Below are 12,757 nucleotides of genomic sequence, written 5' to 3'. Positions count from 1 at the left end.
GGTCAGGCAGTTGGACCAGATGATTAAGTCCCCTTCAACTGAAATATTCCATTCTATTCCTGTGACACCAAACTTGGTATGATCTACACCTAACATATGACAGAAAAAACTACCCAGCTTTGGAAAGAAATAAAGCATTAAGACCTAGACTTATAGTGACAATTCTACTAAATTATGCTTCCATTTCTGAGGATTGCTGCTTTTAGAAGGTTTTATTAGATATGCAAGGTGCTTTAAAGGTAAATAATTAACAAACACATTTGACAAGATCTTCAGTACTTTGCTGTTACAACAGAAAGTAAAACTCCCTGTTTAAACAGCTTCTTGACAAGCAGAGCAGACTTGTTTTCAGGAAAGAAAAGAAACCAAGTCAAAAGCTTCCATTTATTTTTCAGAATAAATGTCACTAAACGTGACTTCCTGTTCTCCAGCATTCTGTAGTTAGAAACAAATAAGAGCCATATTCAGAAAAGAAAAGAACTCTTTCCAAGAAGTTCCTGATCAGATCATTGTGTCCATCAGGATGGAGGAATAGAGTCTCTAATCACCTGCAGATGTCTGTTAAACTGCATCTGAGCAGCTTCCTTGTTCTCTGCCAAAGGACAGCTCATGTCATGCCACTGCCCAGCAATCCCAGCACAACCCAGCTGCTGAGGAAGCACATCAATAAACCTTCCCACAGGACTCCAGAGATGACTGCCCAAAAATATGGTTTGAGACTATCAAAAGAAACTGAACTACAAATAAATCAAATCTAATCCTCCTGTACTTGGCTCTGATCATCAAACACAGAGATGGAAGAAATATCTTTTAAAACCATAAAGATGCCTGAAAATCACTTTCCATATCCTACTTTTATGGATGTTTTTATGTATGAATTACAGTTGATCCATCTTTAGGAAAAGTCTTAAGGCACTCAAGGACCACAAGTTTAAGTGCTTGACTTTTAATGCAGTCTGGGGAATAGTGTAACCAGATCCTGCCCACATCCTACTCAGGTGCAGCAGGGCAGCTTCTGTGTCTCACTGACCTACTGGATTTTTGTAAGATGCTCTTACCTCCCACAAACCAACCATTCTGCTATATTTTAGTATCTCCTTAAATATAAAAACCCCCTTCAGTTATCAGGTTAACAACAGAGACTGACAGTTTCATAGCAATTCAAAACTTGAAAAATTTACTCTTAACTAGACTCAGAATAACCTGGCATGTCAGGTCTGTAACCCAGCACTGAGCTCTACCCCCTTGGTTACTGCACCACTGAAAGCAGCATCAGATACCACAACAAAAGAAGGCTCATGCAGTTAAGACCAAGTGTTTCTCCAATAGCTCCCAAATCTCTTGTCAAATTTCAATTTTTTCAGAAAAGGGAGTGTGCCACAAAAAAAGGGCTTTGTGACAGCCATCAGCCAGCTCAGGAAGGAAAGCTCCCTCACTTGGAGAGGCACTGAGCACTGACAGCACCAGTTCTCCCTCTCAGCACAGACTCACAATTCCTCAAGATGTTACATGTTTCTCTAAAACCACATCTCCTTTAATGCTGTAATTATTTTCTCCTCTCCTGCTTCCATGGGAGTTCTGTCTACTCAGCTGAGTGAACCTGAAGTAACCCAGGTGATCTTGGGTTAACTCACCACATCAGAATTTCTTACTACCTGCAATTTCTAGCCCACACTAAATGACAACATTCCAGCACTTCCTGATCTTACTTCCCTTCTGGTGCCACACTTTGCTAGGTCTTGCACACCTGAAGTAACTCTTACTTACAACACAGTGCTGCTTAAACATAAGTGGTGTTAATTCCATATTACATCAACACTTGGTGTAGTGATTAGTTTCTTCATGAGCCCCACACACTGGCATTGCTCAATTTAGTCTGAACAATTGGCTAAAACTAAAATAAAAACAAAACACCCTTTTACCGATACACTTTCCAAAAAAAACAACCAACCAAAAAAAAAACCCCAAACAAAATGAAAACAAACACTTGTTAATTCCACCTTACAAAACAGGTTATATATCCAGAATGCATACCTGACTGCAACTGTCAACCAAATATATGACTTACAGAACAAAACCATATATCCATCTCTTTAGAAAGATTTTAGAATCACACAATTTTGGAAGAGAAAATAAGAATCACCTTACACTCCAGAGGAAGCCCCTAATCCATCTGCACTAAAAGACTCATTCTGTCCTGGAAGATAAACTATTTTGACCAATAACTTACACTGATCCACAAAGTACAAACTATTCCATGCAATATAAAAGCACTGTACTAGCCCAAAGAATCATAACCTGAACAAGGTTCAGGGTTCTTGCCCCAGATAAACCATCAACTCAGAACCCCTAAACATTCAGGCATTTTGGCTGAAATACAGGCAAGCTGTTCTTTCAGACAAAGCAAAAAGACATCACGTTATTATCTCCAAAGAGCTACTGAGAATCCTATCTTAGCTGGCATGTGGCAAAATAAACCGTTTACGTTTGATGGAGATCAAAAAATGAAACCAGGAGGAGGAGAAGTTGATTCAGCCATACTTACTTTCCTCACAATAGGCTGCTGTCCGTCTATGCAGCCGTACCACGCTACTAGTTTGTTCCAGGCTTCGGTGGGCACCAGCACGTAATCCAGCTCATCAATGAGGTGCTCTTTCAAACTTTGAGTTTGCGGATCTAAAAGGAGACAGACAGCAGAGAGCAGGGCATCACAATCAGCGCCTTTTCCTCTCCAGAGGGACACACGTAGTGCCGGGACACGGAGGAACAGCGGCGCTCCGGGACGGCAGAGCCCGGCCGGTCCCCTCACGGCCAGGGCGGTGCGGCCCCTGCAGCGCCCGGCTCCGAAAGCGAAAGCGGCGCGGGGAAGTTCCCGGCCGAGCCCCGGCCCGAGCCGCGGCCCCGCTGCCCGCAGCACTCACCGCCGAACAGGCCCGAGTTGTCGATGGGCCCCGGGAACAGGCCCGCGTTGTCGACGGGGCCCGGGAAGAGGTTGGGATCGCCGGCGCCGAACATGTCCCAGCTGTCGAAGCCCACGTACTTCTTCCATTGCTTGAACCACCGGCTCTCCACCAGGTACCTGCAACACACGGCACCGCCCGGCGCGGCCCCTCAGCGGCGGCGCGGCCCGGTCCGCAGGCCCCGCCGCCCGCAGGGGAGGGGGACGGGGAGGGAGGGGAGGCGCGGGTGTGCTCACCAGGACTCGCCGGGCCGGAGGGCCGTGGCCAGGAGCGGCCCCAGCTCGGCCCGCTGCTCCGCCGGGTCCGGCCGGGTCCGTTCCCCGCCGGCCGCGGCCGCCGCCATGTCCGTGCGCGAGACCCGGCGCGGGCGGAGGTCGGAGCGCGCGCGAGCGCGCGGGCGGGCACGCGCTGGGCGAGTGGGAGGGACCCGCCCCGCCCGCGCGCGCTCCGTGACGGGGTGGGCGGGGCCGCGCGCGCTATGGCGGCGGCCGCCATCTTGCGGCGGCACCGTGAGGGCGCTTGGGAAGGGTGGGGTGTGTGCCGCGCTGAGCGCCCGTACGGGGGCTGCAGGGGGAGCCCGGGGAGCGGGAGCGCTCTTCCCGCGGGTATACGCCTCGTCCCCGAGGGAGCTTCGTGGTCGAGCGGGCTCCCGGGCCAGCCTCTCTGAGTGCTCAGATAAAAACACTTGTGCGAACACTGTGCTCCCTTCCGCCTCCGCAGCAGCACCAGCCCAGCCCTCCCCAAACCTGCCCAGGGTGGCTCCTGCCAGCCCCTTGCTCTGGGCTCCCGACACCCTGTGCTTCACTTTCTCAGCAAGAATCTCTTCCCTGAATTATGGCTCAGTGAAGATCGAACCCAAGCGAAACCTTTAGTTCTTCATAAAGAGTTTATTTTTCTTTCTCTCTGTCTACACTGGTGGCAGAAACATTTGGTTGGACTGTGGTTTCGGTTTTAGACGCTCCATTTTCTGACGTGGGGCACACTGGTGAGGGCGTTGCACTTCAGATTGTTAGGGGTATAAACGGGACAACGGGTGTGTGAGATCGACTGGGGCATGTCTCAGGAGAGAACTGCTCCAGGAGATTCAGGCATTGATCCCTCCAGTACCGTGTCGAGTCCTTGAGAAGGAGGGCTCTTGGGTAGAATTCAAAAAAATCTGCCTTAAACGGATGCACCGAAGAAATCCCTTTACCTTATGTGAAAAAAAGGCGAGGGTGCTGTGGGGGTGCTGTGACTGCCTGTGCCAGGAGCCTTCTGGCAGCACCATGGGCAGGTGGGCTCTGCCAGCCTGGCATTGCTGCAGCAACCAGGGTAACGTGATAAAAGCCTTTTATCTTCCTGACAGCAGGGCAATTCCATTCAGTTAACGCTGAAAGAACCATTTTCTCCTTCCAGTAAGAGTTGAGTGTTGTTACTTCAGTTTTTCTCAGAGGGTAGGGCCCCTTCAGGCTCTAACACACCCTATTATGGCAAGGCTGGGTGTGTTTTTAAAATGAGTCAGCTATTCTGAGATAGTGCTTGGTGGCTGACCTCACTCTGCTAATGAATTACTGACTCCTCATAGAAAGTGTGGTAAACAATTAAATGGTTTAATTCAGGGCTTTCTGATTCAGTGCAAGAAAATTACATTGTTCCAGTTTCACTGTAGACAGAGATGTCTGTGTTCTCCTCGCTCCTCAAGCACTTTCCTTTCAGCCATGGACTTCTGCCCCCATCTCCAGCTCATCTCGATGGGTGTGAAAGTGGCACTGACAGCAGCAAAGCCCCCTCAAGTACCACAGGACTGAGGCAGGTGTTCCCAGCCTGCCTTGTGATGGCAATGATCAAACACAGTGACTGAAAGCTGCCGAGGAGAAAAGGAATTTAAATAGCTGAAAGAACCTTGTACAGGCTGAGTAAGAAAGGTCTCAGGCTGATGGCACTTCTGTTGAGTAGACACTTCTGAACACCACATCTCATCAGCCAGGATTTCAGCAGATAGCCCAGGGTTTGGTGGGCAGAACACTAGGGAATCTGGGTGAGGGAGAAAGGGCCAGGAAGGATAATTTTTCTTCGAACTAGGTAACACTCCTGAAAGCTTCAAATATTTGAACTTGTTTAAGTATTTAAGAAGTTGGTAGTGACTATTAGCAGCTAAAGGGGGGAAGAATCACTGGGAAGGGGGACAAGTAGGGGACAAACACTTTCTGTGAAGGAGAGAATATATGAAACTTTGATGTGCAGAAGAATGGAAAAACAGGAACACTAACAGAGGGATTAAGTGTTTGCAATTAAAGTGTAGTGTAGGAGTGTATATGTGACAGACAGGAGATGTTGAAAGGACAACTTCCTCAAGCCACAGAAGCAGCCAATTGTGCTAAAGTAGTATTTATTTTAAGGTTGCCCTCTGAGTCAGTCTGTTTCTCTCTGGAATTACAGAAATAGAACTGGGCTGATTTATAATACCTGAAGAATTGCCTGGGATCCTTCATGCCTCCCCTCAGTACAGAGCTGCTGCCTGTGGTGAAGTGTTCACCTCCCCTCATCACAGCACCAGCCAAGGTTTGGGGTGAGATCCTGTGTGGGGACCGTGGTGCCCTGTCCCTGTCACTGCCCGGGAGCTCCAGCCAGTGCCCTCTGTGCTGCAGCCCACTGACCCCAGAGCCAGCTGCTGCAGGGAGTGCTGAAATGAGACTGGGCGGCTTTCAGCCACGCTGCTGAGTTCCTGCTGGTGTGCTTACACTGGGATTGTTCATCTTCCTGCTGGCATGGCTCAGTTTTGTCCTGGAATCGTGTCACTGTGCTGCTTCTGGCACAGCTGGAGCTGTTGCTTTGTTGTTCTGCTAGCACAGCCCCAGCAGTCAGAAGGTAAATAAATCCCTTGGCCACAGGCACAGAATAAGCACAGTGCAAGGTGCAAGAGACCTTTTTTGGCATGATGGAGCTGCAGTAGGTGTTGGGCTCTGCTCCCTGTGGGCCTTGGCCAGAGCCAGAGGCTGGTTAGGGACAGAGGAGGCCCCACTCAAAAGCTCGGGTTTGGTGAGTCAGGAATGAGGAAGTGCCAGAGCTCATGTTGAGAAAGATTTTCAGTGCCCTAGGTTTCTGCTGCTCCTGATCCCCTGTACTTTCCACCTATTTCAACATCTTGCATTTATGAAGGAAGTAGAACTAACTGAAAAAATAATCCCCTACACCATGCATCATCTGCTGCAAAGCTACAATAGCTGCTGAAAACATCCTGTTTTTTTCTATGAAGCTGTTCTGGGATTTAAGAAATCCCCCGGTGAGGATTGTGCAATCCGAGTTCAAAGCTCGATGACTCAGGGGTAGCAGCAAGCAGGGTGGTGCTGGTTGCAAGGTTTACCCAGTCTCTCCTCAATCTGGAGAGATCCTTGGATATAGGTACAGTAACAAAGCAACTGTGAGTTTGTGAAGTGAAAAGCTACAAACAAGAAAAAAACCTTACCAAACCCTCAAATCCTGAGTGTTTTTATTATGAAAACAGTGCATGAATGCTTGAAAGCATTATGCCTTCCCTTGGAGAGCCCAAGTTTTGAGTCAGGGTTAGGATTCCTCAGTCCCACACCAAGTTTATGCACAGTGCTACAAGGCCTTGTGAGGAGTGGCTTGCAATGAAAATGTGCTCACAGAGCAATTGGAGGAGTGAACATTTTCCTGTAGAAGGAGTTGAGCTACTGGGCAGAAGGATGGCAGGTGAAATTTGGCAGAGGTTCATGATTTCCCATGGGAAACCAATCATAATTTCAGTCATTTAGCAGCAGCCTGTAAAACCAGGATTGCTGAGCAGGGCCAATATGTCAGAATTATTACTGAATCATAGAATCATTAAGATTAGGAAAGACCTCCAAGATCATTGGCTTCAGTTGTACCAACCTCTCATTAAGTACTTCTCAGCTCCATGGTTGCCAGGAGTCAAAAAACTGTTATGGAAGAAGTGAAAAGGAAATATTTCCTGGCAGATCTGCACTTGGGAGTGTCATATGCAATTCCTGTGCCCAAAGGAAACAAGGACACTGAGGCAGGGCACAGTTCCCATGGGCCAGGTGGTTGATTGGGGTGGTGTTGCTCTGGGAACATGAACAAACTGGTTTGTCACAAGATTCCCTGCATGGTGCTTCGGTCTCATGGAGGACTGGGCAAGCATGTGAGGACCTGTGCTGGGCCACCACTAATGCAAAGTGGGGTAGAGTCAGCGAGGGGACAGTGGCTCAGGGACAAGGGGAGGGACAGTGGGTGCTGCTCCTGGTCTAGGTCCCCCCAAGCTGCAGAATCGCTCATCTCCCTGCCCTAGCAGTTATCAGCCTGTTGTGACCTGTTGCTGGTAGCCACACTGGGGATTCAGCCAGTGTAAAATCACCCCCTGGCCACATGCCCGGGTGTTCCCTCTGCACTTAAGGGTGTTCCGACAGCCTTAAGGGAGGCCCAGTGAGCACTGGGGCAAGGTCTGTTTGTTCCCCACCGCCCTCCCGCTCTGCCAGGCTTGTTACACGTGGGGCAGGACATGGTACTGATTCACAGCCTGCAGAGCTCATGCCCTCAGTTTAGTTCAGCCTGACTGCACGGCCGTGCTCGAGTGCTCCAGGTGAGCACCCACATGGGCTGATGAACAGGTAACAGACCCACCACGTTTTACCCAACTCACACAGATTTATCAAGCCACAGCCTTAAAGAAACTACACAATTTTTATTCAGAGAATCACAATGAACTACTGAAACTCACAGCTGCTTGCCCTGGCATACCTTCCCAAACATTCCCGTGCAACTTTTGAAAACATCAGGCACACTTCAAGGATTTGGAAGATGCACCATCATAAGCAAAATCTGCACGAGACATTGGGATTTCTGCCAAAGCAGCGGCTCCCTGAAAGAAAAACAGCCAACAGCAAGGGCAAAGGGCAGAGAACTTTCTAGTCAACCTTCTGCAGAAGCATCTCAATGTCGTCCTGGATCTTGATGGTTTCGAAATGCCGGCTGTAGCGTTTGAAGGGCATGCCGTCGGGGCGAATGAGGAACTTCTCGAAGTTCCAGGCGATGTCATTGCGGCACACCGGGGACCAGATGATGTATTGCGGGTTGGTCATCAGCGACGAGGGGTCGTCGTGCGGGAAGGGCAGCGCCTCTTTCAGGAAGGTGAACAGAGGGTGCGCGTCCTTCCCGTTCACGTCGCACTTCTCGAACATCATGAAATTGGGCTTGAAGCCGTTGCCAGGGCGAACGTGCTCGAGCATGGGAAGGATCTCTTCGTTGGTGCAGTTTTCCTAAGGAAACAAAGGTAAAATCGCGCCGAGAACGGCCCGTGAGAGCCCGGCCCGGGGGACGGCTCCCCTCCGCTCCCCGGCCCCACTCCCGGCCCCGCCACCCGCCCTACCTGGTGACCGAACTGGTTGCAGGGGAAGCCGAGGACCTGGAGCCCGCGGGGACCGAAGCGCTGCTGCAGCTCGTTGAGCTGCTGGTAATCGCGCTTGGTCGTGCCTCAGAGCGACGCCACATTGACCACCAGCAGCACCTTGCCCTTCAGCGAGCCCAGCGACAGCGGCTCCGCCGCGCCCAGGGGCTTCGCCGCCAGCTCCTCCAGCCTGGCCACACGCCCGCCCGCTCTCGCCGCCGCCATGGTGCGCAATGCTGAGGGAGCGGCTCCGCTCCCGCCGCTGCCGCGCTCCGCCCGCCCCGTCCCGCCGGGAGCCGCCCCCGGCGCCGCCCCGAGCCGCCCCGAGCGCTGCCCCGCCCGGACACCGCCCCCGCACCTCCTCGGCGGGGCCTGCTCTGAGGGGCTCGGGGGCTGCGATCAGTGAAATGCGCAGAGCGGGGTGGCTTTAAAACCACAGCTAACGGGGAAGTGTCACCGATTTTCCGAAACGCTGTGGAAAAGCAGCAAAACACAGAATGGTCCAGCCTTCGTAGTGACAGGCCACCCGCACAGTGTGGCACCAAGGCTGCAGCATTCTCCGAGCACGCCACTGCCACTGAGCGTGGCCTTGGGGAGAGAAACATCTGCAGTTTGTGCTTCAGGAATGGGAAAGATGGAAGTTTGACAAGAAAGTCTCACAAATATGGATGCTTGGCAGAAAGATTTTTGAATGTAGAATCTGAAGAAGGAACGGAATTGAAAGCAAGTTTTGATATAGAAGGAAATAATTGCTGAGCCAGTCTTACTGGGTAACCAAGAAGGCAAAGGGTGTGTTAGTTAGAAGGGGTTTTTATGGCTTAGAGCAAAGGATAAACCCACCTCAAACAAGAAGGTGTTTTTACCAAGCAGAAAGATAGCACAGGCAAACAAGCCTGCTGATGTTGCAAGTAGAAAAAAGGTCTCAGAGTTTTCCACTGCAAGAAAACTGAAAAACAACTTCTAGCTTAAACTGTAACGTACTAACTTTAGTGATTGGTGAACAGTAACATGAATATGGTAATTATAGTAGCTATGATAGGCTATAGGTAAAAATTAAGGTATAGATTGGTCCTTCTGTTTTAAGGTGCTCAGCAAAGAAAAGTATATAATGCATTGTAACCAAAACCAAAGGGTCTCCAGGCCTGCCTGCAGCTGGAGCTGACAGCTGTAGGCACAGGCTCTGTCACCCACAACCCTGGGCTGCTGTAACATCTTGGATCTAACACACTACATTATGAAGAGCTGCCTGGAGTCCCACATCCCTCATTACAGCTCTTACAGAAGAAGAACAGGAGGAGCACAAGAAAGAAGGGCAACAAATTCCCTTCTCCAGAGTCCTATAATTTTTCCACTTATTTGAGGGTGGTAAAGTCTACACACAGGATTACAGCTGGTATATCCTCACTAGATAAAGAGAAGTAAGCTCCTTTCTCAATTTCAGGCGTTGCTGTTTCCCATCCTTGGCTTTTCCATTTCTTGCCTAACTGCTTCAGTCTGTTTGCAGGAGTGTTATGTCATGCAGTATTGACTGCTCAGTTCCCCACAGACCGAAGGCAGCCCTAAGTGAGCTGGGCTGTTTCTTGTGCTCACACCAAGCAAGTGGCCCAGCTGTCCCTCCCAGGTCTTTGTGAGCCACTGCCCTCCCCCTGAGCACCCTGTGAAGAGGCAGGTCGGGGTCAGGCCTCGTGTCCATGTCCGTGGGTTGGACCAACAGTGGAGCAGCACAGCCCAGCAGGAACAAAGAGCCAGGGCCTCAGCTCCAGTGCAGCTCCCAGGGGAAGCAGGGAGCCCCTGCTGAGCCTCCTGCCTGCATCTGTGCCAAGCGAGCTCCTTTCACAACAGCCCAAGGTCAGACAGCTGCTTATCAGCGCTGGCCAGCAGCCAAGGCAGCGGGGCCCCCACGCGGGGGATGCGCTCAGCCCGCCCCGCTGTCTGCTCTCCTTTGTGCTTGGGAGCAGGGACTTGTCACCAAATGCCAGCTGTCACCAACAGGCACCACATAATGTGCCTCTCTGCTCTGGGTGCCCAGGTGACTGCAGGATCTGGGGGGCTGCTTTGAGCTGCTCTTGCCACCTGCCCCCAATGACTGGGAACTGGAATAGTTCCAGTTCCCAGCTGTGGCAAGTTTTGGGGACTTTCCTGATTATCTTGCATCTTTGGGGACCTGCAGTGTGTTGCAGCAGTGATGGCAGGAGCCATGTCAAGTGTCCTGAGAGAGATTAGTGCTGAGAAATGGCTGATGAGCAGAGGCACATGATCCATGTTTGCTCTTGATAAAATTGACAGTTACAGTCACCACAGACTCCTCCTCACCCACCCTGGGCACAGCGAGCCACAGCTCCGAAGAAGAGGAATTTCCCTTCAGGGTGACCTTTACGGTGGGGCCACATCTCTGCTGCCACTTTTGACCTCAAACTGGCACCTTCACTTTTTTGTCTGGTCCCACGGAATTACTCTGAAGTGGAGGAGTTTACTTCTGGGGCCCTGCCCTTTCCAGAGAAGCACAGGTTAGGGCTTTCCCTTCCTTGATGAGCAAATCTAAGGGTATGGAATGAACTTCCTTGTTGGCTCAGAACTATGGCCTGTGCCTGGACACATTCTGTGCAGCCTCCTCAGCTGGGATCCAGAGGAGTGCCAGAAGTTCCAGGGGGACCAGATGGGTTCAGGGGACCCCTTTTGGGCTGTGTGACAAGTGACAGTTGTCCTACACGGTCAAAAAATTACTGTTCAACAGCAACAGCAGCGAGTAATCACAAAGGCCACACCTTCTGGCCTCCTGCTTACATCATGTCCCCACTCCTGGTAGGGAACTCCCTCCCCTGCCCACTTGGCTCCTGGCTTGGCTTTTTCCCTGCCTCTTCCACAGCTCCTTGCCTGCCTGGATCACTCTCCATTAATGCTGAGCTCTCATTCCCCAGGTCAGGTCTGGCCATCTGTGTCCTCAGCTCAGTTTCATCCAGAGCAAATGTGGCTTCACATTTGTCCAGAGGTGACAGATGTGGCAGGAACCCAGAGGGAGCCAGGCTGCCAGCCCTCAAAGGCAGGAAAGCTGACTGATAACTGAGATGATGGCGTAAGTCAGCAAAAGCTTAGTCACACTGGGCTAACAGTCACTGCTGGGTTGAAGAAAAGCAGCAGACACACAGCCACGGGCTTTGAGGAACAGGCAACCTGACTCCAAACCCCTGTAAGAGCTGTTCTGTAACTGTGGCCACAGCAGACTGCAACCCCACGTCCCTGCAAGACTGAAAACCCCCAGATTTGCTTAACTGCAACAACCCCCCAGAAAAGGGAACTGCAAATGAGCCACTAAACTTATCAACAGGCCAGCAAATTAAATCCTCCCTGGCAGCCCCACGGCCACAGCTGAGAACTTCCTGCTCTGTTCAACCCAGTCACCCTGCAGGGGGAGGACAAACACCCAGGAGAGGAAGGAGGGAAGGGTGGGGTGGGTGAGACGCTGGGGCTGTCAGACAATTCACTCTGGGTGTCTGTGGCTGAAGAGGAAGGACAAGGACCAGAGGTACAGGGCATTGCTACGGCTGGGTCTGCTTCTCCTTTGCTGCAGGAAAAGCAATCAGGAATTGATCAAAAAAAAAAAAAAAGTGACACAGGTGTTTTGTGTGCCATTATGGGATGCAGCCAGGTGCTCAGACATGACTCCCTCCTACCCAACCCAGCAAGGAGGCTCTCAGCTCAGCAGCAGCTGCTGTTCATACCAGTGTGAGCACAGAGATGCCCACTGCTGTTCATACCAGTGTGAGCACGGAGATGCCCACTGCTGTTCATACCAGTGTGAGCATGGAGATGCCCACTGCTGTTCATACCAGTGTGAGCATGGAGATGCCCACTGCTGTTCCCTGGCCTTTCCTCCCCAGGAGCAGCACAATCCTCTCTCCAGCATGGGTGCAGCACAGGGCCCACACCGTGAGCCCAGCCCATGCTGCAGGGCTTGAAGGCCTCCCTCATGCAATGCCATGGCAAACACCATGCCTCATGCAACCTCTGCCACTGCTCCAGTGCAGCCCAGCTGCTGCAAACCATCACATGCTCCCACAGCAACACTGCACCTGCTCCTCCCTTCCTCCTGCACAGCCTCCTCCTGCTCCTCTAGTCCCATGCTCAGGACTGACAAACCCAACTCAAGTGATGCACTCTCATCCTGCTGGTATCAAAAGCTCCTGGGAAGCTTTGCTGCTCCCTGTGGGGGCCAGGTGAGATACTGCAACTCGGCTCTGCTGCAGTGTTTGGAAAGCACCACAAGCAGCAGATGGGTGTCCCTTGCTGGGAAATAAAAATAAGTATTAAAGCACTTGCAACTGCTCAGTGAATTCTCTCTCAGCTTTATCAAAAATGCTATTTCTAATTCAGGCTGTCAGATGCTGGGACAAAAACCCAGAGTGAGGAATAC

The 12,757-nt window shown here is 51.3% G+C and overlaps 3 protein-coding genes across 3 annotated transcripts in view; 1 reads left to right on the top strand and 2 right to left on the bottom strand.

The window, feature by feature from the left end:
• Positions 1–3,303, bottom strand: part of USP4 (ubiquitin specific peptidase 4) — a 33,884-nt gene extending 30,581 nt beyond the window's left edge. The window contains exons 1-3 of the mRNA XM_063164627.1: positions 3,197–3,303; positions 2,922–3,079; positions 2,546–2,676 (exon numbers count right to left, since the gene is read on the bottom strand). Coding sequence (XP_063020697.1) covers positions 2,546–2,676; positions 2,922–3,079; positions 3,197–3,303 — 396 coding nt within the window. The remainder of the gene's footprint in view (positions 1–2,545; positions 2,677–2,921; positions 3,080–3,196) is intronic.
• Positions 1–12,757, top strand: part of SLC38A3 (solute carrier family 38 member 3) — a 238,553-nt gene that overhangs the window by 79,024 nt on the left and 146,772 nt on the right. The gene's annotated exons all lie outside the window — the stretch shown is intronic.
• On the bottom strand, positions 7,625–8,586 carry GPX1 (glutathione peroxidase 1). Its single transcript, XM_063164626.1, has 2 exons — positions 8,329–8,586; positions 7,625–8,218 (listed from the first exon to the last, which is right to left on the bottom strand). The coding sequence occupies exons 1-2, from the start codon at positions 8,569–8,571 to the stop codon at positions 7,868–7,870; spliced, it is 594 nt and encodes a 197-aa protein (XP_063020696.1). The 5' UTR covers positions 8,572–8,586; the 3' UTR covers positions 7,625–7,867.

The sequence above is a fragment of the Melospiza melodia genome, chromosome 10 (genome assembly GCF_035770615.1).
Source record: "Melospiza melodia melodia isolate bMelMel2 chromosome 10, bMelMel2.pri, whole genome shotgun sequence".
Taxonomy (NCBI): Eukaryota; Metazoa; Chordata; class Aves; order Passeriformes; family Passerellidae; genus Melospiza; species Melospiza melodia.
This window is presented reverse-complemented; position numbering and strand designations above follow the sequence as displayed.